We start from the raw sequence: 27,148 nt of genomic DNA, 5'->3' as shown, positions 1-27,148 counted from the left end.
ATGACATTAAGGTCAAGCTTTGCACATAAAATCAAGATACACAAGTGAAAAGTTTCCAGATTTTTCCCCCGTTAAGAAACTACGATGCATTTATTAGTCAGAATTATTTTTTTTTTCTGGCTCAAAATAATTTTCTCCTGGGAAATTTGTCAACTTAGGTCTCGTATTTCGTCATGTTTTGTAATATATTTGTGGTTGTCATAAAAGGATTCCTGTATAAACTGTCCCGAGGTCGCAACCAGCTTTGTGTTTGCCTAATCCAGGGAAATGCAGTCCCAAAGCGGGAGGGGACACCAGCTTCGAGGATCGTGGCCGGCCGATCGTGCCGCTCTTGCAGCGCTTCCTATTTTCTTCGTTCACCAAAAAATAGATCAAACACAAATTTAAGTATTCTTTAAATTGAATTATGTGCTGGCTTGCCAACTTTTTTTTTTTTTCTTTTTTTCAAAATCCCCCTTTAAAATACAGAACAAAATCTAAACCTACTCTAAAATGTTTCTAATTTATGGAGCTGCTACTGTACAATACATTTTCTTCATGCTGGAGCTTGCAGTCGTTCCAAGTCCAAGATTTCTGTTGGTTTTGCGAGTAAATTTGATTTGCATGGTATTTTGTAATTCTACGCTAGGGCCAGTTGAAGGCTTTTGTTTTTCTTCTCTAGTGTAAACCTTTCAACGTGGAAGGTTTTTAGGGGATATCTGAGGCTCCCAGCTTGTCACAATTACTGTTATGCAATTAGTTGAAGTGGAATTTGTTTTGTATGGGGGGGGCGGGGAACACATGGTGAAATATCCATCTCCATATCCAGGTTTTGTATAAACTGAGTATCCTTAACATTTAGCTCTGATTATATGTTTTCAAATAAGATTAGCTGAGAATTCGAAAATAACTGCCTTTGCCTAAACTCTTCCCAGATCTACGTTTCAAAGACAGCTGCTTGTTTTCTTTTACCTTTTCAATATTGATAACGCATTTCCATTATTCCTAGTAGTTATTTCTGCAGTAATTTATACTTTTAAAAGAAAAGTGAGGTCTTTCAGAAGGATATTGTGGTTTTTAGATGTTGGCTAACCTGATGGGGTTATTGGACTTTAGAACAGGAGAACCTAAAAGAAATAGTTTTGTAATATTAGATATTGAATATTCAAGATTTGGAATATTGAAATGCCTTGAATGCTTTACAAAGTAGACTTATTTACAAGCGTCTCAGACGACTTTCCCTGTTCGTATAGAGGTGTCCCGTGCAGCCCTTTGTACCCACCTGGGCTCCGTGAGGGGGGATTTGGGAAGATGGGATGTAAAGATTGGAGTTGGAATATGGCCAGCCCGTCGGGGCGATCATTAATCCGGAAAGAATTTTAAGCAATTGCGATGCGTTTTGACTTTTGTTTTGGATCGTGTTGGGGAGACCGAGCCCGTTTAATGCCCTCTCAGCATGTGGATGCTCTTCGGGGGTGAAATGGAGTAGACAGGAGTAGAAAGAGCCTGTTCAGAGCTCCTTTTCTGTGTGTTTATTGAGTTAACCTTATTATAGGATGTTCCTGAGGATTTTTTTAGGAACGTGTCACCATAATTATTGTGTAACTAATTTAAATGTAATTAGATTTTTCTTTTGCTGGTGGTGCAGCCTTAAGCTTAGTAATTTATAGGATAACTTGAAGAAAATGACTCTGCTTTGGCTGTTGAAGGGATAAAGAGCTATTGAAGAAAGAGCCTTGACACTTCTAGGTCTTTCAGCCTTCTTCCTCTTCCGGTGTTGAAACCCTATGTTTTAAAATACGTTGAGATGGTACATCTTGAGCCCCCGCATGAGAGTACAGCGCTGATGTTAATGCGGAATGACGCGCTGTGATTTGCGCCATTTGAGTTAAGTGGGTCTAATGTGATACAGCTCCGTTAATGGGAAAATCAGGATATTGCTGTGCGACAGCCTGGGTTTAAAGAGAGGCGTTTAGTCTTGGGACGGCAACTCAGTCTGACGTGTTCAGTTGCTGCTGAGGAAACATGATTTTCCTTTTTCTTCAAAAAAAAAAATAAAAAATAGTAAGTTAGTTTGTCTAGGTGCCTAAAGGCAAATTCTCTTCTGTGCTCCCAAATTCTTCCCTAGGCTCTACCAGTGGAAAGCTGGTGAGCTTTTAACGAAGTAAACGGTATTTACACTGGTAGTCCTGGGAACTGAATTTGTCCAATAAAACTTGGAAATTTGAACACCACCTATGTGAAGGCCACATGCGCTAGTTGCTAGGCTACTGATACACAGTTGTCAAACAATTTTGCTTTTTTTCTTGCTCATTTAACTATAAAGACTGTCCGGCAGAAAATCCTTTTAAGTGAATTATTGAATTTATAGTGTTTTGCTGTTATGTATTAATGGATTTTTTTATTTTTTTTTCCCCTCTTTCAGAGCGTTCAGTCAGAAAAGAGCTGCAATTGAGAAAGAATATGCACAGGTAAGTTCTGGAATAATTTTAATGTCTATGGAATTGTTCTTTTAAGGTAATTTATGCATGAGCAGATTTTCCGCAGTGTATGTTTTTTCATTTAGCCTTTCCTTACGTTGCTTATGATGAAAGTACCTGTTGAAATTCTGCATCGGGCAGTTCGGCCTCTGCAGGACTTAGGCTCATTCTGTGTTTTCATGGACGTTCGGACTTGAGGAAGTTCTTGGGTACAGAAAGCATTTTTAACATTTGTTTCAAATTGTTATGAAGTCAATCAACTCTGTAAGGTTTTCTCAGAAGTTAGTGCGAAACTTGAGTAAAATCAGGTCAATTAGAGGGAGAGGAAATGCGTTCTGGCATACTCAGTCCAAAATAAATTTACATTCACATTCTTCAGTGAGAGCAGCTTCCCATTCATCTGAAATAAAAGCAGCCAGATTTGGCTTCATGCTTGTGATAGGGAGTGGAATGAATTTTGATTTGTTTTTGAGAAAGGAAGGAGGATTGATTTTTTTTTTTTAATTTTTTTATTTTTCCCTTGTTCCAAAATTAGAAAGCATTTAATAAGGGGTGGCTGCCTGCTTAATTTACAGTAAAGGCTCTTGGAGCTGAAGTCCAAGCGCAACAGATTAAAAATACATTAATTTATTTTAAAATAGATTCAAGGTAAGGAAAGAAAGGGAGAGCTTGTGGAGCTCTATATACAATAAATAACAACTGGAGATGTGTCTGATGTTACAGTAGTTGATGTTGGGGCAGTGGCAGAAGTGAAAAGTGAACACAGAAGCTGTCGCTGGGATGTTTCCAAGCGTAGTTTGGAGGTGGTTGTGTTAAGCATCCTTTTAGTCATCACCCGTGTCACTGCATCACCCACAACGACCGTTTGCTGGGGGCCAGACTGGGCTGTCAGCTTATGAAAGAGGATTTCTGTACGCTTCGAAACGGCAATGTACGTGTTTTCTAGTCCTAGGTTTTCTGTGTGTGCTCTCAGCCTGAAACTTAGCTGAAAACAGGAAATGAAATGAAATTTGTATTGAATTTAACCCAAACTCTTGCAATGGTGCTAGAAGGGTCGGCAGTTACCGGTGCTCCGATTCTTTCATTGTACGTGAATTTACATTAGCATACATTGATTACATAGGTAGTGGCGCTTGATTTGATTAAATATAGCAATTTTTCAATGACAGAATCGATATATGTCTAATGAAACTTTGATTAAAGGTATGCATTCTTTATTGATTTTTGTAATGATATGGTAGAGAATTTAAGATCAATTCTTAATACGTTTATCCATTCTACGCTGGGAATGTGTTTTATATGCAGAGGCACTTGCAGCAGTTGCTGCATTTAGGGAACAGTCTTGATAAGTTGGAAAAATAATTACATGTGCAGATTCGGGAGGCTCGGTCTTAACAACTGAGGCTTTCAGATACTTGGATTTAGAAAAAACCCCAACTTTCCAGCAATACAGCTGCATCGTTTGGGATTCATTGAATGGCTGCTTACATGAATGAAGTCTTGTGGGATCGCTTCCTCGGTTTGCTGATAAGTGCACAGTTCAAGAACAATGTTGGATGTTTCTTCTCGGGCCTGTAAAAGGATTTCTGGTTTTGAACTGGTAATAAAATTTCCCATAAAGCCTTTTTGGTGAGAGAAATTGTAATGAAAATAAATGCGAAGTCATATTCATCCACAGCGGGAGATTCTTTTAAAACCAGTTATAAAGGGAACTGGAAATTCTCAGTAGTTAGTTTCTGAAGCGAGATTTCTAAATCTTTTCCCCGATTCCGTCCAAATGCCTTTTGTCACTTTAGGGAAGTTGGAATATTCTAGCTTATGACTTTTTTGGCAAGACAAAAATAAAAGTGGAAGGGTGGACAGTGAAAGTAAGTTTCCCAGAACTCAATGCTTTGTTGGTTTAAAAAACATGTATGGTGATGCTCTGCACTTGGGTGCCAGGCTTCTGTGCACAGAGTGCTTTTGTTTGGAGAAGGAGAACCTGGGAAATGCTCGTGAAACACCATGGGCTGGTGTTTATAATTTATCTCTAATTATGTGTGATGTATTACAGGATCTGGATGTCAATTGCCCCATGTCTAACTTTATCAAGGGAGTTGTTTTACGGAGTCTTTTCACCTGTTGGCATTGGAGTTTTTTTGAGTGTTCCACCCCCCCCCCCCCCCTTATTGTCTGCCTCCAGTGGGTTCTTTACTGGTTTTTCTAGGCTGTGCCGTGGTATAAATGGGAGACGTATCCAGTGTATCAGCCCTAGGACTGCAATTCTGCAGTCTGCAGTTCTGCAGTCCTTCCCTCATCTGTTGTGACTACGCACTCAGCTATTTCACTTGTATTTTCCGTGCTGCATTATTTAATATACGCTTAAAGGCTTACCTTAATATTCAGAATTGAGAGTATAGAAAGGCTCTCACTTCCCATTGACGGTCTTCCTAGTAATAGCATTTAAATTGCAATTTTGTATTATTATATTAGCTATTCTCTTTGATTAATACGCTAGCTGAAATCGGTGGTTAAGAATACTCTCTTGGTGGGTGGAAGTAGAACTTGGTAAAAGTGTGTTTTTTGCTGCTACGTAATAAAAAACTGTTTTACCTGGCACGTTAAATAGGTAAAATGGTATTTTGTTGGGGTCATAATTACATCCCTGCTGTACTTTTTAATATTATTTAACACTTTTAACTCAAGGGCGGTCTTTCACAGCCCGCGTCGCCTGCTGGGAACACACAGATGACCTTCCTCGTCGTGTTTTGTCATGCTTGGGTTTTGCTCCATATTTAGCTGTCATTGTTTTGGAGTAAAACGTGACTCCGGGCAATCAACGTGCAAGTAACCTCCGAGAGCTCGAGCTGTGAAATGTGCCACTTGTTGCAGGGCATGCTAATTAGTTGTTAACTGTAATACCTTGACTGATGGCATTGATAATGTAGTAAAAAGGTAGGAAAGTCTGTTCTGTAAGCGACACAAGAGCTTTAAATATGAACTGAGGTGCAAGTAGGAGTTTCTGTTCAGATTTTTAAAAAAAAAGGCACTAATTGGTATGATGATTTTTTTTTTTTCCCTGTTTTTTCTGGAGGTCAAATTAACATTGAGGAGATGCTCAGTGCAGATAGGTATCTTACCTGGCGTTGGGAAAGAGTGGACAGGTCGCTCGGTGTTGATTGCTCCGCCACTATGGGAAACTTGAGACCTTTAAAACACTTTAAAGTGTGGAGAAAGTAAAAGGGTAGTATGGTTTCTATCCACCCATTCCTGTTGGCAGCTCTGAGTGAACTGGAAATGCATCCTTTGGTGGTGTTTATATCAATTATATTAATGGTATGAGCTTCAACAAGGCCAAGTGCCAGGTCCCGCACTTGGGCCACAACAACCCCATGCAGCGCTACAGGCTTGGGGCAGTGCGGCTGGAGAGCTGCCTGGCAGAAAAGGACCTGGGGGTTCTGATTGACAAGCGGCTGAACATGAGCCAGCAGTGTGCCCAGGTGGCCAAGAGGGCCAATGGCATCCTGGCTTGTATTAGAAATAGTGCGACCAGCAGAAGGGGGGAGGTGATTGTCCCCCTGTACTCAGCACTGCTGAGGCCACACCTTGAGTATTGTGTCCAGTTCTGGGCACCTCAATACGAGAGAGACATCGAGGTGCTGGAGCGAGTGCAGAGGAGGGCAACGAAGCTGGTGAAGGGCCTGGAGAATAAATCTGATGAGGAGCGATGGAAGGAGCTGGGACTGTTCAGTTTGAGGAAGAGGAGGCTGAGGGGAGACCTCATCGCTCTCTACAACTACTTGAAAGGACACTGTAGAGAGGTTGGTGCTGGTCTCTTCTCACAGGTACTTAGCGATAGAACAAGAGGGAATGGGTTCAAGCTGCAGCAGGGTAGGTTTAGGCTGGACATTAGGACAAAATTCTTCCCAGAAAGAGTGGTCAGACACTGGAACAGGCTGCCCAGGGAGGTGGTGGAGTCACCATCCCTGGATGTGTTTAAGACTCGTTTAGATGTGGTGTTAGGGGATATGGTGTAAGGGAGAACTTTGTAGAGTGGAGTTGATGGTTGGACTCAATGATCCCAAGGGTCTTTTCCAACCTGAAAGATTCTATGATTCTATAAGGACAATAATCAGGAGAGGAGCCTGAAAATAAGATGAAGTGAATGCCAAAGCTGAAAGCTTATTTTCTAGAAAATTGCAATATTCCAATAGCAATTTTTTTGTGTGTGTATATACATTATATATAAAGCACATATATAATAAATAAATATAATGTATAATTTATTTTATATGTCTAAATAATATTTATGGGCTGCAGTGCCTAAATCGTTGCATGATTTTTTATTTTATTTTATTTTTTCCTTACTGTGTTGCTTTTCCATTGTTCAAAATCAGAAGATAGAAGCTGTTTCTTGTACCATCTTCTGACAAGGATGCTGGGCTGCTTTACTTTTTAACAATTTTTCGATGGATTAAAATTCTAAGGGTGAAAATCAGAGATTTCCCCCCATGTCTTACTCATTTGTGCTGTGGCTAATGGTTTGGTTGTTTTTCTTTGCTGCTCTTTACCATGTAGTCTAACGCTTTGCGAATGTTACCTGATTTATCCTTTTACTGTGAAGCCTGGAAAGGTGATAGTATTTCCCTAATGAGGAATTAGAGAAATTGAGTGAATTTTAGCCAAAATGACATGGGTCGCTTTGACAGAATGGGAGCTAGGCCCCTGTTCTTTTGAATATTTGTTTGGTTTTTTTTTTAAAAAATTTTTAAACAGAAGCCTTTGGGAATTAGTGCAATTTTTGCTTCAGCAATATCATTCCAGTAATTTTTCTTCCTTTGCCTTGTAAAATGTTTTGAGGTTTTATAGAGGAGGAGCCCTGTGCGAGTATTTATTTGTAAAGCCCCTTTGCTGGCGCGTTAGGAAGAGGTACAGCGGGCTTTAGTGTGGATCACAGACAAGTTTCTTGCAAACCAAATTGCTCCCCTTGTAGTAAAAGTAGAATCTTTCAAGAAAGCAATGTAAGGTGCTAGGTTAAGTAATTCTCTTTGGAAAATATATTGCTTTGTCGCAATGTTGCGGTATCGACTGTAAGAGCAGGAGGACGGACGACCCTATGCAGGAAGAGCAGCGTCCGTGCGGCTCGAGAGCTCATTTCAGCATCGAACGCAAGTCGCCCGCCTTGATTCAGAAATCCCACGTGGCAAAAGAACTGCAGCTTGGCAAACACAACCTTATGCCAGGTTTGGAATTTAAAAAAAAACGCAAAACAATAAAAAAATTCAGGGTGAAACGAAGTCTTCCCTCTGACTCAGGAGGAAGCTAACCCCTGGGGTGTCGGGGAAAGAAACTCGAGGTACCTGCCTTGAAAATCCAACAAGCCACTTACTATTAGTTCGTTCCCTGTCGTCGGGACAGAATGGGGTGGGTTTTTTTTTTTTTTCAGCCCAAAGGATACAGAAGGTTACTGTGGCCTTAGGGAGAGCAGGAAGAGATTGTAGACTTTAAGGGTGGGTCCTTGACGTGGGGACAAACAAGAAGCAGCCGCAGGTTGGCTGGTCAGTGGCCTGTTTTGTTCACCGGTGAACTTAAAACTATTTCTTTCTTCCTTTGAGGATGATATTAGATTTACTGCTGCGGTACATCTCCCTCTGGAGTATTTCTGCGATATTTTAGTCGTTTGTCTCGTGTTTGCTTTATGGCTGAAAATGATGACTTCTGTAATCGAGCAGGTCCTGTGAAATTAGCGTTTTTTGAGGGGGTGGGGAAGATGTATTTTTAAGATTTAGGCATACTTTATCTTCTGGGGAATGAAGAGCTTTGACTTCTGTAGTCCAGAGCTTGTGAGGAGGGGTTCAGTTGGTAATTAGCACAAGTACAGAAACTGTTTTTTTTTTTTTCTCAGGCTTATCTTTTGAAGAAACTTGGCTGCCATTCCCCGGTTTCTCTGCAGAGAAACTTCCGCTTGTAGTAAATGAGTAGACTACGTAGAAATTTCCGTCCTGGGCAGTGAGATGAATGGTGGCTATATCTGGATGTACTTGATAGCAGTTAATTTGAAAGACAGCAAATTGCTTTGAAATCCATTTATGTATTTATTGTATTTTCAAACTTTCTGTAGGAAACATTAAGAAAAATTCAGAGTGAAATCTTTTTCCATAAATGAGCTTCCTGCATGTCTGCAGGTGTTAGCTTTGTCCTTGCTGTCTATTTTAATAGACAGACAAAAAATTCTTTAAAAAAAACCCCCTTAACTTCTGAATTTTCTCCATATAATTCTTTTCTTGAGATTTTCAGTATCTTTACTGTTTTAGATCTCTTTAGAAAGCCACATCCAGCTTGGCTCACGCTGGCTGTGTGAAGTCAATCCTGGAGGCTTGAGATGGTCCGTCTACATTACAAATATGTCAGGAGGGTTGAGGTAGTTTCATTCTGTTTTATCAATAATATTGCACAGCATTTTAATAATATTTCAGTGATTTTTTTTTTTTTTAACCGAATATGAAACCTGCCAGCACCGGGGAGTGTTCTCCTCCCAAGCCAGAGCTGTGGCCTCACCATCGGAGCCTGAAGGGAGACATTCTACATAGTGTTTATTCAGCTTCAGCTCTTTGCCGTAGTGTCTGTGGGAATATGGAACCTCTTTGACTTAGGAGAGTTCAGCACAGGAGAGACGCGGAGCTGTTGGAGCGGGGCCAGAGGAGGCCCCAGAGATGCTGGGAGGGCTGGAGCCCCTCTGCTGGGAGGACGGGCTGAGAGAGTTGGGGGGGTTCAGCCTGGAGAAGAGAAGGCTCCACGGAGACCTTAGAGCCCCTTCCAGTCCCTCAGAGGGCTCCAGGAAAGCTGGGGAGGGACTCTGGATGAGGGAGGGGAGCCATGGGATGAGGGGGAAGGGTTTTATACTGCAAGAGGGGAGATTTAGATGAGATATTGGGAAGAAATTCTTGGCTGTGAGGGCGGTGAGCCCCTGGCCCAGGTTGCCCAGAGAAGCTGTGGCTGCCCCATCCCTGGAGGGGTTCAAGGCCAGGTTGGACGGGGCTTGGAGCAACGTGGTCTGGTGGGAGGTGTCCCTGCCCAGGGCAGGGGGTTGGAACTGGATGATCTTTAAGGTCCCTTCCAACCCAAACCATTCTGTGATTCTTTACCTGTATAAAGGTAGCAGCTACTGAAATCTTAGAATCCAAGGTCTGAATTGAATTTTCCACCTTTCCCTTTGTAGGAATTTCTATGGGAAAAGTCAGTCATCCACATGCGACTATTTTTGGATGTTACTCTCTTAAGCCTTGTTGGCACAGCTACTTGGGGGTGGGGGAAAAGCTGTATCCAAGAAACCTCCGGATCCAAATGCAAAAATGCCAGAGCCATTCAGGCCTATTCCTGCACTGAGTGATATTCCCTCGTGTGTACTTAGGGGCTGTGAGGCTCCTCTGTTTCTCCCGCTTTGGAATCTTGCTCTGGTTGATCCCATCTGTCATAGAAAATCATGTCAGGCAGGTTTGCTTGTAAACATACTGTGTTATTTTCTGTAGGCTTCTTCCTGCCTTGTGAATAAAAATATGAAAAACTGAGCAGGTTTCTGGGAGGGGAAAAAAAAAAAAGTGGAAAGAATATGCTCTTTTATTAACCCTAGAAACTAGGGAGGATGTACAGCCGTCACAAGCAGCTGGTGCTTTATGGGAAATGGTGTCTTTGGTTGACATCCACGTCACCACTGGCATTGAACTGTAGGACAGCCTATGGGAGTTCTCGTTCTCCACCTCCCAGCTCCAGCGGTCCTGCCTGTGGGCATCTCTTACTCCTAGAATCACAGAATCGTCAAGGTTGGAAGGGACCTTTCGGATGATCAAGTCATCAGCCCAACACTGCCAAACCCACCACTAACCCATGTCCCTCAGCACCACGTCTGCCTAGCTTTTAAATCCCTCCAGGGATGGCGACTCCACCACTGCCCTGGGCAGCCTGGTCCAGTGCTCAATAACCTCAGTAAACCCTGTCTAAATGTTTGCTTGTTGTTAGTTTTGCTCATTTTTCTTGTTTTGGAGTAATTAATTTCTTTTAAAGAGCTAGAGGGAATTGTTGCATATCTTTGAGACCTCCTCTGCTTACACAACTTAGGTTAAAATCCCCACCTTCCAGTCCAATAATTCAATGATCTTTTGTCTAAATGAAAGTGTCTTTATACTCTGTTTATAGTTTCCTTGCTGTATGCTTTCATTTTCTGTTCAAAAAATAACCTTATAATGCAAAAACCTTCTCATTTTTTTACTTTCTGGAGGTGTCCTGCAATTAGTAATAGCTCCCAAAACTTTTTCTGGAAAACAGTCTCTTTCAACTATCCTCTTGGCAAAATAAGTTTTCTTTATTCTATGTCATAGAATCATAGAATCATAGGGTTGGAAGGGACCTCTGGAGACCATCCAGTCCAACCCCCTGCCAGAGCAGGGTCACCCGGAGCAGGTGGCACAGGAACGCGTCCAGGCGGGTTTGGAATGTCTCCAGAGATGGAGACTCCCCCACCTCTCTGGGCAGCCTGTGCCAGGGCTCTGCCACCCTCACAGGAAAGAAGTTCCTCCTCATGTTGAGATGGAACTTCCTATGGTCAAGTTTGTGCCCGTTACCCCTTGTCCTTTCACTGGGCACCACTGAGAAGAGCCTGGCCCCATCCTCCTGACACCCACCCTTTCAGTATTTATAAGTGTTAATGAGATCCCCCTCAGGCGTCTTTTTTCCAGACTGGAGAGACCCAAGTCCCTCAGCCTTTCTTCATCAGAGAGCTGTTCCAGTCCCCTCAGCATCTTGGTAGCTCTCTGCTGCACCCTCAATGTCATCCTTTAGTTTATGATATTTCTTCTGGATAATCCATGGTGATCTCTAAAAGAACTTTGGATTCCTTCAGTTAAGGTGCAAAACCAAGAGGAAAACCTGTTTTCCAACCTGGATTATAAGAAATATATATTTATTCTTGAGCAATCAGTCTAAGCGTCTTTACTCCTTGCCGTTTTTCCTGAAAAATCTCATAATTGGTGTGGAATGTGCGTATGCACACGATTTCAGATACACCTGGAGCCCGGAATGTTTTGTTGGTTAAATCTCAGCTCAACAGATGTCGCGTTTTTCAGGAGCGGATCCGTACCGCTTCCTGGGCACTGCCCGATGTGGACATCATACATATTGATGACCAGGTTGGGTCCGTTAAGCCACGATGCTGCATAATACAGCAAGAGAACTTACTGGTTCCAGAAAGAAAACACCTGCTTGGTGCTACCTTTGTACTATATTTTCCTACAGTCGGACACCATTCAAAGCACCAGGATATCAATAAGAGGTTGAAGAAAATGAAGTCTAAGACTTAGTAGCTATTCAGGCCATTCTTTCCAACAAAGCATGGAGAATCAGTGGCCGTGAATGCTACAAAGACGTGATCTGCTCCATTTCATAAATGGTTAAGAACACTATTGTGAATTTTAGAATAACTTGTAGAGACAAGTTTGACAAATCAGGTGTTATAATGGGATTATTGATACTATTCTGCACTTGTCACAGTTCAACCTCTTAGTGCACGTTTCCCTTTTTGCCGCGGAACAAGAAGCTCTTTAGAATTCCCTATATTAAATGTCCATTTAACATTTAATATAATATACTTGGCGTGGAACAAAGACTACGGGTCTGTGTGTGACATTCCAAACAATATTATCGGTGACCTTCTCTTTTTATGTAGATTTTGCATTCAATCGTTTGTGTACTTTTTCTTCTCCAAGAAACACATGTCAGCACTTAAAGCTGGGGGAAAAAGTCAGGTATCTGCTTTAGGTCTTGTCTCGCTGACTGTTCTGTTAGAGACAAATTAAAATGCCTTATACTGAAATAGTTGTCCATTTTAAAAAGAATTTTAAAAGGCAGCCTTTTAAAAATGCTAAGCTATCTGCTACAGCTTTTATGGAATTCTTTAGGTTAAAATAATATTTCTCTAAGAACAGAGGTGGACTGTCAGCTTCTATTTTCAGTGAAAACATCTAGTTCTTTATAAAGGCGTTGCTAAGCTTAGAATTACGCTATTTCTACAAAGAAAGCCCTTCATAAAGAAACTACGTTTTTTACTGAATTGATGCAAGCGCATTTCTCTTAGCCTGCTTTTAGCTGTTATTTTTCTTTCCAATTACTGCGCTCATAAGCATCCACTGCCTGGAATTTTGAAACCTGTAAGTGCTCTACTTTCAGATGAAAAACTTTGTTCTTAAAAACTGTTCATTTTTAGTTGGTCTTTCAGTTTTCCTGAACCAGGCAGTGTATCTTTCAGCCTGCGGAGTTATCTGTGAGCTGCTTCTGTGGCACCACTGGTTTCTCTACTGGAGGCTGAGTGTGTTTGGGTGGGTTTTTTATTTCTAACTGCATCAGCGTTTCAGCTTTTTTCTAAGACATTCAATCCGAACGGTCATCCTTCCCAATATCTGCTTTTCTCTTTCCTGTGATTTAAGAGGGCAGGCTAGTCCCATGTCGGTGCTTTAAAAATAAACCAAGTGGAAACTTTGGGCCTCCAAAGTAGTAGCAATACCAGCGCTGAGTCACAAGCCCGCACTGGTCTTTTCCACCTCTATTTGTGTTCATTTTTCATGCGTGTCTTTTCACATATCTTGTCCTGGGCATACAAGAGGAAGGCTCTGCTTTATTTCCTAGCTTTCCATACCAGCATGCCTTATATACATCACATTGAATCATGGAATGAATGGTTTGGGTTGGAAGGGACCTTAAAGATCATCCAGTTCCAACCCCCTGCCCTGGGCAGGGACACCTCCCACCAGACCAGGTCGCTCCAAGCCCCGTCCAACCTGGCCTTGAACCCCTCCAGGGATGGGGCAGCCACAGCTTCTCTGGGCAACCTGGGCCAGGGGCTCACCACCCTCACAGCTGAGAATTTTGTCTTTATATCTAGTCTGAATCTCCCCTCTTTTCACTGTAAAACCCTTCCCCCTTGTCCCATGGCTCACCTCCCTCATCCAGAGTCCCTCCCCAGCTTTCCTGGAGCCCCTTGAGGGACTGGAAGGGGCTCCAAGGTCTCCCCGGAGCCTCCTCTTCCCCAGGCTGAACCCCCCCAACTCTCTCAGCCCGTCCTCCCAGCAGAGGGGCTCCAGCCCTCCCAGCATCTCCGGGGCCTCCTCTGGCCCCGCTCCAGCAGCTCCGTGTCTCTCCTGTGCTGAGGCCCCAGAGCTGGAGGCAGCACTGCAGGGGGGTCTCCCCCGAGCGGAGCAGAGGGGCAGAATCCCCCCCCTCGCCCTGCTGCCCACGCTGCTGGGGATGCAGACCAGGCTGCGGGGGGGTTTCTGGGCTGCCAGCACACGGTGCCGGCTCATGTTGAGCTTCTCGTCCACCAACACCCCCAAGTCCTCCTCAGGGCTGCTCTCCAGCCATTTTCCTCCCAGCCTGATTTGTGCCTGGGATTGCCGTGACCCAGGTGCAGGACCGTGCACTTGGCCTGGTTGAACTTGTGTGAACCTGATGTTCACACAGGCCCACCTCTCCAGCCTGTCCAGGTGCCTCTGGATGGCATCCCTTCCCTCCACCATGTTGATCACGCCACATGGCTTGGTATCATCGGCAAACTTGCTGATATATTAATTTCGGAGTTATTTATGTCTAGCTTTATGTCTCCGCCTTAATACAAATACTTTGTACCTGTTCCTTTTAAACTTTAGAAACAACTTGAGAGTGGGGAGTGGGATACACTTACGCAATATTTCAGAACCTGAAAAATTACCACTAAGGTGAGGCATATTGTCTACAGTAAAAGAGCCCACTTCCTATTCATATTTTTGGTATATTTTTTGGGAAAAAAAAAAAGAAAAAGATTATTCCAACTGTATTTTAATGGCCATTTGTTTCATCCTAGTTCTCTTGACCTTCCTTACCTTGAACAAAAACCAGTTGTAACATCCAAGGGGATGGATGGCAGGAGAAACACTCCAGTGTTTCTGGGGTGCAGCAGGAGAGGAGATGGCTGAAGTGGGGAAAGACAAGGGTCAGTGAACCAGAAAATGTGTTGGAACAAGGTGTCTGGGCCAGGTACGTAGTGAGTGCACTCTTGAGGAAAAACTGGGATGGAGAGGAGGTGGCGGTGGAAGGTTATAGGTTCATAGGTCAGGAATGAAGGTGTCCCCACTGCAGTAAGTTGTCCCTTTTTCAGTCACAGTTACGACTGCCTTTTCCGTTACTGGGACCGTTGGCTGAGTAACTGAGCTCTGTTTCTACTCTTAATTTTAGAATCAGGATAATTTTGTGTGGAAGAGATTCCTGGAGGTTATCTGGTCCAACTTCTGGTCAAAGCTTGGCTAACTTTAAAGTTCAGTGATGTTACTTCAGTCCTCATGTCTTTACGTTTGGAAAACTTTGAAGCGTGGAGATTCCCAAACCTCTGTGGGATTTTTCTAGCATTCAACAGCCCTGGTGAAAAACGTGTCTTCATTCTCACGGTTGTTTGATCGCCCAGGTCCTACCCGAGCCACTTCTTTGGCCGTTTGCCCCCCACCTTTTTCACAGTCCCCTGGTAATGGCTGTGCCCTTCCTTTCCCCGCTTTCTTCTCTTCCTGCCCTTGTTCTCGGCTTTTGGGCTGGGATCATTTCCATGGGGGTGGGAAATGCATCCTGGTTTGCAAACCGCCGCTGGTGATATCTTTGCAGAGATCTCCCAGTTGTCAATAAGCTTATAAATGCTCTCATTGGGGGTTGGGATTATTTATCCCCAAAGCTTTAAGGTAAAAAGGCAAATATTTGGTGGATGAGCATCACTTGTCGTCCCTTCCTCATATTTTCTACCACAGTGTAGGCAAGTCAAAAGCCATTTGGCTTTTAGGTTGTTTTTTGGCTTCTACTTGCATTTACACGCTTTCTCAGCCCCGCATTTGTTCTGGATCCATCAATTAAAAAAAAAAAATAAAATCTTTTGTATTCTAACATAACACTGCTTCTTTACCTAACGAGCACGTTCTCTGTTACAATCAAAAGGCCATAATTTAGGCAAAACCAGCAGTCGCTGAAGTGCCTGAGAATGGTACTCTGGAGAGTGTAATTAAAATGAAAATGTTTGTTTTAAAAAAATAATCCATGCAGAAATAAAGGTATGTAGAGCTTCCTTCTTTGTTTTCTCCTGAAGTTCAGCTCGTTAATTCGGCTGATTAATTCTTCTGCAATTCAACTAGTTCAGCGGGTTTATAAATGTTAGGTAGACAAGGGTAATTTATAAGAGTTGTTATTCCTTTCTTCTATGGGAGTTAAAGAAATGTTTGACTGCACCTTCGGCACAGTAACTAGTGTTTTTGGACCGTGTCTGTGTGACTCTATGTATTTTAAATAGGGATATTTCTGAGAAATTACTGGTTTTGTATTTCTCAGTTCATGTTACCTTAATTTTCCCGAGGATAACGTCTCCATTACTTTAAAAAAAAAAAAAAAAAAAAAAAAAGAAGCTGATTTAACTCACTGTGCAACTAGTTAAAATACATAAATTTGTATGTTTGAACATGCTTCTACAGGAACCGCCTCTCATCTTTTCTGTTCTAGAACAGTCCCTGACCCCAGAGATCCACATTTTACGCTTGACACTTAGCAGTTTGTTAGATGGATGTAAGGTAAACTGGGCAGACCTTCTTGGCTACTAAAATTGTTTGTCTTAGACCGAGGATTACTTTAAAGGGTACAGTAGATGTGTTCTTCACTATTTTTAAAAACTATACTCCCTTCTTCCCCTTTGCAGCCTTGGAAGTTACGCTTTCAGACCTGGACAAACTAGAACGTGTTGACAGCTAAAAAAAAAACACAGAGAGAGAATGTTTAAGTCAAATCTACCATCAATGATTATTCAGAATAAGCCCCTACATACACAGTAGTTGACTTGTTCAGCTTCGTACAGATAAAAGGCCTTTTATCAGCCCGTCCTGCCCGCTCTCCCCAGCCAGAGGAGGGAGAAAGGAAACGTTAAGGTTACTCAGGCCAGCGCAGGAGAGGAATCCAAATGGCAGCTGCAAAGCAATAAAAGATGTGCAGCTAATCTGCAAATACGTGCTAGCAGCAAAGAAGCCTGCCTATAGAGAATCACAGAATGGTTTGGGTCGGAAGAGACCTTAAAGATCATCCAGTTCCCCCCCCCTGCCCTGGGCAGGGACACCTCCCACTAGACCAGGTCGCTCCAAGCCCCATCCAACCTGACCTTGAACCCCTCCAGGGATGGGGCAGCCACAGCTTCTCTGGGCAACCTGTTCCAGTGCCTCACCATCCTCACAGTAAAGAATTTCTTCCTAATATCCAATCTAAATCTCCCCTCCTTCAGTTTGAAGCCGTTACCCCGTCTCCTGTCATTACACTCCCTGATCCAGAGTCCCTCCCCATCCTTCCTGTAGGCCCCCTTTAGGGACTGGAAGGCCACTAGAAGGTCTTCCCAGAGTCTTCTCTTCTCCAGGCTGAACATAGGCACTCGCTTCCCTATGATCTAGGCAAGTGAGTGCAGGCTGCTGTTTGTATGGCTTTGGGAGATATATAATATAAATATACTTACAAATATAAAAGTAAATGGCTGGGATGTTTCTTGCGCATGTTATGGAGGTGAGACTTATTCTTCATGTTCACGCCAGAGCTACAACTGTGCATTCCTCTCATTGCCTTGCCTGCTTTATCATAAAGACATGCTATATTGATAAACGGTAGATAAGAAACGTTTACATCTTATTCTTTGCCAGTAATACCTAAGCTTTCCTTTAAAAATAAGTTGGTTTGCCCATATTTAAAAGAACTGCTGCAAAACATGAATAAAAAGTAGGTATCACGTCAGCTTTTAGATCTTAGGGGATTATTTCTGATTATTTCCAAATGACTGTTCTTCAAACATTAATTATTACATATTTTCAGGTCTGGGTGGCCAGCAGGGAAACTCGGCCCAGCTGGGTCATTCCCTTACACATTGTTTTACAAGATATAAATAACAGTATCTTAAAAGTTTGGTGGTCGGATTTTTTGTCAGTGCAGTGCCAAAGACCTCAGTTTAGAACTGTTGGGCTTTTTTTGTAAATATAATTAAAATAGTGGTTTGGGGTTGTTTTTTCTTTAATAAAATCCAACACTGATGAGGGAGCATGCTAAGCAGCCGGATTCTAGAAAAAATACGTGGCTTGGTATACAATCGTATAGGTGATGTTCTCCAGTTGTTTGCTGTTTTGTCGCCATCACTGAAATAATAATAATAAACCAAAAACGCTTAAAGCGTTGGCTAAAGCATTCAGTGAAATTTCAACGTAAGCCAACACTTGTTTGCTACTTAAGTGAAAGGTTTTTAACCAAATTATGGATTTTGGGGCCAACAAATCTGACAGAACTTAGTTACCTTAGCTGCAAAAAAATTGGGATCGCCGTAAGCACGTGCTTGAAGTACGATATTGAGTTGAAGCCAAAATGGGGAAGAAATTTGTGTTATGCCGTCCGTTCTAATTACATAAAATTCATGTAAGCAAACGAATCGCCTAATTACAAGTGTGAAATAATGAAAACATACTGTGGTTCAGTCTCTTGCAGTTTCAATAAAAATGGCGTGGTGGTTATTTTCTGAATCTCTGAAACTATTGCGACTTAGCTTCGTTTAGTTGTGTTCATTAGTTTGTATCCCATTAGGTGCAGCAGTGTACTTGAGAAACTGGATAATCGTTTTTCAGTATATTCCATGACAAACAAAACTAGGCTGTGCAATAAGCTGTATATTGGGAGGTTTCCGTGTATATTAAATTATCTCTGTATTTCTGTTATGTTGAGCAAACATTTTAAGGTACAGATTGACTGGGAGGTTAGTGATATCGTCATCATCATCACCAAACACGGATGTCATGCGTGAAGTGGAAAACGAGTGTAAGTATAGTGCAGGAACAAACCCTTAACGTTGATTTGCATTTTAATTTCTCCGTGTAAACCGTTCCTTTCAGTCACCAAAACTGTTTTGATGATTGCATACACTTATTCGTCCTGTCCATTTTTTATTTTTTTAACGTTATTCTCTATTTTCTGCTTGACAGATAGTCTTACTGCTGTTCATTTCACTAGCAATATCCTGGATACATGCCGTTTAAAGGGTAGTTTGTCATATTTTCAACAAGAATAAAAGCATATTTCATACTGCTTGCAAACAGAAACTAATTGAGTAGGAGGAAGCCTGCAGACTTCTGAAAAAAAAAAAATCTCAGCACTGGTTTTCTTAGCTCTGATTGTGTAAAAATGTGGCTCAAAGCTTTTTTTACCTTCAAAAACCATAAAGAGGTAATTTTTAAAAAAAAAACCAACAACAAAACCAAACAAACTAGGAAGGGGTGGTTACATTTTTTTGAGATGTGAAATTTGTGAGCTACCAGGTTTCCTGGATTTCTTTCTGGTCAGGATGCCAAGTACATCTGTGTTTGCTTTTTGATTGTCTATCCAAATAGGCTAGCGAGAAATTTGCATTTTTCCTATCAAATTATTTTTCTTCTGTTTATAGTAGCGTCTTGAAAGAAGTTTTCTGTCTGGTCTTGGTTTTCTGTTTTTGTTTTTCCTGGTCATTTCTGTTCACTTAAGGTAGAGCGAGGCATCTGTATGAATGCCCTCCAGTAAATGTGGTTGGGAGTGGGATTTGACAGTAGGATTACTTTTTCGGTGTGTTCATAAAGGTGTCTCCTGGCTAAGAAGAAACATACACTATCTCCCTTTTTAAAAAGAACTTTCAAATATGCAGCTACAATCAGGTGTAATGATGTAAGTAATTTTTTACTTAACTTTATTTCTAAGAATATCTGATTAAAATTGAGGAGGAAAAGCAAAATTTGGGGTTGATGTGTGTGTTTTTAGGCCTTTGGCTTTGAGAACGTGCTGTAAATATGCACGTGCTGCTGGTAGATGGATAGAAAAACATAAAGAAGAAAGCTGAACAAATTCATCCAGGTTGTAGAGGGCTATGACAGAACATGGATGAAGCCAGGGTGGTGTATATTCCTGTAGAACTAAGCTAAATCTTCCATAGAGAGGGTCATATGTCGTACAATCCTAGAATGGTTTGGGTTGGGAGGGATGTTAAAGACCGTCCAGTTCCAACCCCCTGCCCTGGGCAGGGACACCTCCCACCCGACCAGGTTGCTCCAAGCCCCGTCCAACCTGGCCTTGAACCCCTCCAGGGATGGGGCAGCCACAGCTTCTCTGGGCAATATGTAAAAAGAAAGAATGACTAAACAGCAGTTTTTTTGAAAGATCATTGTTCACCTCTGCTCTTACATCTCAAGTCTGAGAAGTGAAGATACCCTACAACAAATCCTGCCATATTCTCCTACGGTTTTCTTTGCCACCAAGCTCACCACCACGACCGACTTGTCAGTTGTTCCTCCCAGTCGGGAACTAAAGGTTTTGTCCCAAATGATGGCAAAGGGAAGGTTCTCAAAGGGACATGAGGATCAAAGATCGAAAGTTCCTTTAAACACGACTTTCCATTTTGGTCCATCGTGTTGTGTGCTTTTGTTTAAAAGACATGGCATCAGCATGAAGATCTCTGTTCATCAGCTAGGTGATGCTTGCTCCCTCTTAAAAAGGGTTGTGTAGCGATAGAAAGAGCTGAAATCTATCAAAATGTTTATTTCTGATAGATCTTGTATCTCCTCCATTTAAAAGCAAAATCCCCCTCATAACAACCTTGCCAGCAACAAAAAAGGTTCAGAAAAGTTGAATCTAGGTGCAGACAGGTTCTGGAAAGTCTCATGCAGAAGGCTTTTGGATGAAGACACCACCACGAGTTTTTAGAAATATCTTTAAGAAATACCAAGACATTGCAAAACATAGAGCCTGTCACCTTTTTTCACAGAGGTGTGCCTCTTGCCCCGGGGTTATTCAGGGAATCTGTTGCCGTGTGAGATCTGCCCTCTTCCCTTTTTTAAGTTACAAAACCAAAGTGGTGTTTCTTGATGGGAACCAGAAGGTCTAATCCGGGACATTAGTGTGATGGCTCAACCAGCTTTCCTTGGGAAGAGGGATTTAGGGATCACTTTACAGCCTTACCTAGTAAGAGTTGCACCAAACAGGCGGAATCCTGCTTTGCAAAAACTGGGTTTTACTAATGTTGATGGCTCACTCCTATAAAGGTAGATTTTTACATAGAAAAAGAACAAAAAATATACAGCATCTTGATTATCTGCAGTAAAAATACATCTCCTTTTCCTCTAAATAGGAAAGAAACTAAGATTCTTAACGTCAAAGATGATTTAATTTCTTTTGTAGCAATAATTACATAGCAAATAAAAGTAAGAATTGTGGTTTTGGGGGATTATTTTTGTTTGTTTTCTTAACAGTAGGGCTTTTTTAATGATGGTAGCCGTGGGCTACCTCCTCTCCCATCCCCTTCTTTCACTCTAAACATCATCAGGAGTTGTTTGTTACACGGCCACTTTATAGGAGTTATTTCTGGGAGTATAAAAGTACATTTCTGGTGTTTTATAGGTTGCTGTTAGGACTGAGATTGGACCAGATGATCTCCAAAGGTCCCTTCCAACCTCAACCATTCTGTCATTCTCTGATTTTATTTCTAAGCGATTAAAATATTAGGAATTAGTGGGAGATGTCCCTGCCCATGGCAGGGGGCTTGGAACTAGCTGATCATTAAGGTCCCTTCCAACCTGAACCATTCTGTGATTCTATGAATTTAATAGTCAAAGAAATGAGTTGTGTAATATTCTTTCAATAACTCTTTCAAGTAGCTGAACATATTTTAAGGTTTGAATCAAGGTCCTGCCTCATACGGTTTGTGCAGATGTGTCTATACTGGCTATTTGGGTACATACGTAGCTTCAAGAAATGAGGAAATATGTTTTTCATGTTTTGAAACTTACTTTGTAGAATTAGGAAGCTGACAAGCTGCGATTGCACAGAACATGCCCAGAAGTTTGGTGAGACTCTGGCCCAGGTTGCCCAGAGAGGTGGGCGATGCCCCATCCCTGGAAACATTCCAGGCTGGATTGGATGGGGTTCTGAACAACCTGGTCTAGTTGAAGATGTTCCTGCCCATGGCAGGGGGTTGGACTAGATGGCCTTTAAAGGTCCCTTCCCACCCAAACCATTTCATGATTCTATGTTTCTAAGTCGGCATGGACTGTAAGCTTTGTTGTTCTATTAAAGAGTAGATTTAAATACATCTAGTGAAGACTTGGGGAGTTCAGCTGCCCTTTTAGCTTTCCTGGAAATCCTTGAAAATAATACAAAATAGAAGTATTAAATGGAATTGGATAGATCCTACCTGTTTAACTTCCTGTACAGCAATGAAATGTGTTTTCCCGTAGCTTGCAGAGCTTTAAAAATTTGGTCCCCTTCTTTTATTTTATTATTTTTTTTAATAAATGAATTCTGCTGGTACTGTGCTATCTCTAGATAAGCATTTTTGCCCTGCATCAGCAGTGCAAGACTTCTTTAACAACGAAGGTATTTTTGCAGGTGTAAAAATTAGGGGGGGAGAAGGGAGGGCAAAGGTCTTTAAATGATTTTCTGAAGGCAAAACTTACAGCTGCTGGCGTATCTGAGGTCTTCATTAACACTGCAGAATTCATTTCTGCCATTAACACCCTTATTTTTGACATGGTCTTTATACATTGCGTCACCTGGCGCTCGTGCAGTGCACTTCAGCGAGGTCTTCAATCGCAGAGGAGCGTCGCCCGATTCGGTTCTTGCAGCAAGCTCCAGAGAGAAATAAAAAGGTTTGATTGCAAGAAGAAATCGTGGTGCTTAACTAGCTCTTCTGATACGTGCAGACTGCTTTGTAAAACCTAGAGTAAAGATGAGCATTTCGGTTCCTTCTCTTCCAGCCTTTTGTTTCTCTTGAGATGGTTTTTTTTTCTATGACTGATGGTGGCGGCAAAACTGACAAAGCAAAGCCCTCTTTGATTGCCCATTTGAACATCTGTGAAGGACGGGACAATAATGGCATCAGCCAGCATGATAGAGAAAGCATAAATTTTATGAGCATATTTTTTTCTACATTTCAGTAAAAAAACAAATTATATCTTCTTGTTCTTCTCTCTAACACTCCAAGTGGTGAGAAATGTTTGGATCAGTTGCTATTATCCTTCTATGCTTGAGCTTCTTTCTGTTTAGGCTGTCTCCATTAGTGCCTCTCCTCCAGGTCATGCTTGAAAATACATCTATTCTGCACTTGTTCTGATGGATTTGGCTGCCTGCGTTTTCAGAAATCCTCCCCACGTGATCTGCGTTGTCCACTGAATCTTCATAGCTCTCAGTTTTTTGGGGGTTGTCACTGATGATCGCTGGAACTGAGCTATGTGAAAACAAGCACATAATTCCATGGGGTGAAGCGAGTCATTGGGTCTACTGGGGCTGATGTCTGGGGACCGCATCAGGATGCGTAGTATGGCAAGACCTTCCCAACTCACCATTTCCATCAGTGTCCTCTGCGTGTGAGCCACATTGTATGTTCCTGATATGAGGGACAATCTATGTGTCATGGCTGTTGGACAGGTTGTGTGTGAAGGAGGCCACACTAAACAGGGCTGGGGAATCCTGTAGGTGTTTACGCTGTGGTCAAGATGTTTCAGCATCCAGGAAAGCTGATGAAATCAAAATAGCAGAAGCAAAATGTGTTGATCATCTAATCAGTAGCAGCATTGCCTAAGTACAAGGCAGTATTTCTGCCTCCTGTCAAGTTCTTCTTCTCAATGCTTTACTATAGATGTTCCAGCTCACAGCCCTCCTCAACTAGTATTATTGCATGACGTTGAAAATTTGCCACCTGCCGGTTTTGGCAGCTGTATGCTGCCCGTCTCTGCTCTACGTGACGTGCACATCGTGCCTGTTTCCCCTAGCACTGATTCACCAACATTCCAAAGCAACTTAACGTGAAATCCCTGATATCCTTCATGTATCCTTCCTTCTGGAGTGGCACGGATGTCCTTCAATTTCTTCCAAAAGATGGAAGACGTTAGGACAAGTCTTGAAGAAAACCTTTATGAGATAACATGGAGAACCTCATGGCCACGTCAGTCAAGCTGGCAGGGAGGCAGTGGGCTTTGGGCTTGTTTACTTTAGATTTCTGCCTGTATTACCAGTCTTACCATAATTTTATTTTAAGGTGTTTAGGATGTATGTCATAGTCCATGTGACAGTTTTTGGTTAGTCTTGACATGCAGCCAATGTAAGATATTTTAGTTTGCCATTTTTCCCCCTTGAAATTTGAAGTGGATTTCTTTCTTTCTTGTGATTTTACTTCTGCATTAAATGAGGTTTGTTTGGCAGGAACTAGTGAGGTTACAGCACCTTCTGTTGTTGACGCCGCCTGGCTAATATATGCCTTGAACCATACTTCTGCTAGTTTCATCTGGTGTTTTCAATGTTTAGAGAATGAAAAAACAGTTAATTTCTATCGATTGTCACCATGTTGGTTATGATTCCATAAATCGACATCATAGTCCTGTCCCTTCAGTTGCCTGGTTTCCTAGGAGAGTCCAAGCTCTCCGAGTCATTCCCGATGTGGCCGATGATAATGCATTTTTGCCATCCTCATTCTTTTCTTCCTCTTCTCTGTATCTTGGAGGTGGGGAGAGGGAAAGCCCACAGCAGCACCCAGACTTCTGAGACGGTGCTCCATCTATTCCTGCAGTGTTAGCAATAATCTGTGTTATGTGCTTCCTTCCCATCTTAAGTCCTATCGCTGTTGCTTTTTTTAATTTGGGTTGGGGTTTGGGTTTGACTAGTAATAGAATCATAGAACGTGTTGGGTTGGAAGGGACCTTTAAAGGCCATCTAGTCCAACCCCCCTGCAGTGAGCAGGGACATCTTCAACTAGACCAGGTTGCTCAGAGCCTCATCAAGCCTGGCCTTAAATGTCTCCAGGGATGGGGCCTCCACCACCTCTCTGGGCAACCTGTTCTGGTGTCTCACCACCCTCAGTGTAAAGAACTTCTTCCTAATGTCTGATCTAAACCTGCCCTTCTCTGGTTTAAAGCCATTGCCCCTCGTCCTGTGGCTACATGCCCTCGCAAACAGCCCCTCCCCAGCTTTCTTGTAGGCCCCCTTCAGGGACTGGCAGGGGCTATAAGGTCTTCCTGGAGCCTTCTGTTCTTCAGGCTGAACAACCCCAAGTCTCTCAGCCTGTCTTCATAGGAGAGGTGCTCCAGCCCTTTGATCATCCTCATGGACCTCCTCTGGACCCGCTCCAACAGCTCCATGTCCTTCTTGTGCTGAGGGCTCCAGAGCTGGACAGGGTACTCCAGGTGGGGTCTCATGAGAGCAGAGCAGAGCAGGAGAATCACCTGTCTTGATGTTTTTCGATAACCCTTGATGTTTTTCATGCACCTATGTGTTATGACACCAAGATCTTGACCCTGCATGGAAATGGTCTGCCTAGCAAACTGGGTTTTTCCTTGTTTGCATCTCTTTACATTTATTTGTATTGAATTTCATTTCCATTTTGTTACACCGTGACTCAATCTCATGAAAATCCTTTTCCAGTTCTTGATACCAAGCCGTTAACTTTACTGCTCTGAATAACTGTTGTCAGCAGATGTTAGCTCTTTGCTCCTCACCTTCCGCAGGTCATTTATAACCCTGTGTAACAGCCGAGTCCCAGTGCAAAGTCCTAGCCGACGCTGGAGCTTTACACCATCCCTCTGCTTTGGATTTGTAACCATATTTATCTGTTTTACAGCGACCTTCAGGCTTTTGCTGTGACTGCTTAGTTTCTTTAAAAGTCATTAAAAGGTGAGAAATGAGAGAGAGAAGGGTTGTTGCTGTGCGTTAGTCGATTGGCCTCTTGAATCTACAAAAAAAACCCTAAAAAAATCCATAATTACTCGCTTTGCAATTTGTATGGCTTATCAAAGGTGGGTTTTTTCTCCCCTGTGTGTCTGAGGCATTAAGAAGAAATTAGGCGAAGAGCTTCGGAAGGTAGAAATGTTGAAAACAACCTTCTGAAATATTTTTCAGTTCCTAATATTTATGCTCTTTTTGGTAAGCCACAGAGCTGAAGCGAAGCTTAACTTCCAAATTAAGATATTAAATGTATCTAAATTTGAGTCACAGCCTGTAGTTAAAAATAAAATACGTACTCTCCAGTTTACAAAACTTTTCACTAAATGGTGATGGTATTTTCTTCACTAAAATCATTTAGACTAAGCGAGCTGTAAAATTCCATCAACTCCAAGCCTCACGGGGTTGTATGTAACAGGAATAAACAGAGATCTGTTCTTTCAACCAATTTCTAGTGTCGTGAGTGACAGAGTTTCTCCCTGATTATTCTTACAGTTTATCTGCGTTCAGGACCGTGAAATACTTGATGATTCATGGCAGGATTAGGACATGCTGAGGAAGCATCGCTGGAATTTAGCCTTGGTGGGAGCACGAGTGTAGCCTGGCTGGTTGATGGTATCAGCGTGTGTGTTCAGCACTGCGGGGTGTTAATTCCATTGCGTGGATATATTCCATGATTTTCTCATATTTTAAGATTTTTCTGATATTATCTGCAGGTTTAAGTATGTTTAAAAAGAAAAGTATCTTGCAGTGAAGACAGGAGGACATCTGAGGTTGTTCCTACGGTGCATGCGTGTCCCACCCTGCCCGTGTATTCTCTTCTTTCTTTATTTGGAGTCAGGATGGAAAATACAGTGCCAGCTCTGCCGAAGGTATCGTCTGTATCGGTTCTCTTTTATTTTGCTCAGGCTTCTGATGTTGAAATTCACTTCGCCGTACTGGTTATGGGGGGAAAACCATCAGCTGTCCTCAGGAACTTGCGTGGCTGCTGCAGTGAGAAGCGTCTGGAGTGAGGTTTTTCTGTAGGTGGTTACGTGGGCTGGGTTAGAGGTGTTGTGGGCTCGGGTTATCAGACAGGCCAGAAATCAGTTTGTTGAGGCTAAGATATGATTTCAAGTCTTTAAAACCATGACCGGAGGCTACTGGTAGGATCGAGATATTTTTCTACCATTTAAAAAAGAGTAAACTCAACCTCAAAGTAAAACAAACTAATGCATTTTTCAGCCAGCCACTTTTATCCCTTTATTATCCAAGAAATGTTTATAAACCCCATTGGTGTGTATCTCTTTACTGGATGTCTTTAATCAGCCCTCGCTGAACGCAAGAGATGTAGTTTAAATCAAAGATCCTGTTTTTTGGGTTTTTTTTACCCCTTCTTTCTGCTATCAGGCTGCAAGACGGGACTCGATAACTTCGGCGTTACTGAGGTGCTCTGGGAAAACTGCCTCTGCCGAAGAAAACAGGGGTTCGTTGGTTTGCCAAATGGTGAACTACAATAAATACCATTTGTACAGCAGTAATGTACATAATACTCCATTGATTTGGGGGCTTTTTCTATCTTTTTCCCAGTGTTTTACCTCTCTGAGGTTTTTTTGCAACAAACTGCACCGCCAGCTGTCTCTACACTCAAAATCATACTGCCACCGGCTCCGTAAACACAATAGAAAACCAATTTTTTATTAAATTCCTTTTGCTGCATAAACGGTCAGTGGAGCTGGTAACCAAGTTACTAAAGAATCGAAAGCAGAGTAGCTTTTAATTAAATATCATTTGGCGGGGTGCCCAGAAATGTCACTGTTGTGGGAGTGGAGAATGAAAACCAAAATGAAGAACTGCCGCTGCCGCCTTTCCTGGTGTCTGGAAGATGTGTTTGCTTGGACGTGGAGATACACTGCCAAATATTAATACTAGTAAAAATA

The 27,148-nt window shown here is 42.2% G+C and overlaps 1 protein-coding gene across 2 annotated transcripts in view; it reads left to right on the top strand.

Annotated features, from left to right (window-relative positions):
- Nucleotides 1-27,148, top strand: part of FCHSD2 (FCH and double SH3 domains 2) — a 178,984-nt gene that overhangs the window by 31,771 nt on the left and 120,065 nt on the right. For both annotated transcript variants that reach the window (XM_063327340.1, XM_063327329.1), the window contains exon 3: nucleotides 2,405-2,450. In XM_063327340.1, coding sequence (XP_063183410.1) covers nucleotides 2,405-2,450 — 46 coding nt within the window. The remainder of the gene's footprint in view (nucleotides 1-2,404; nucleotides 2,451-27,148) is intronic.

The sequence above is a fragment of the Chroicocephalus ridibundus genome, chromosome 1 (assembly GCF_963924245.1).
Source record: "Chroicocephalus ridibundus chromosome 1, bChrRid1.1, whole genome shotgun sequence".
Taxonomy (NCBI): Eukaryota; Metazoa; Chordata; class Aves; order Charadriiformes; family Laridae; genus Chroicocephalus; species Chroicocephalus ridibundus.
This window is presented reverse-complemented; position numbering and strand designations above follow the sequence as displayed.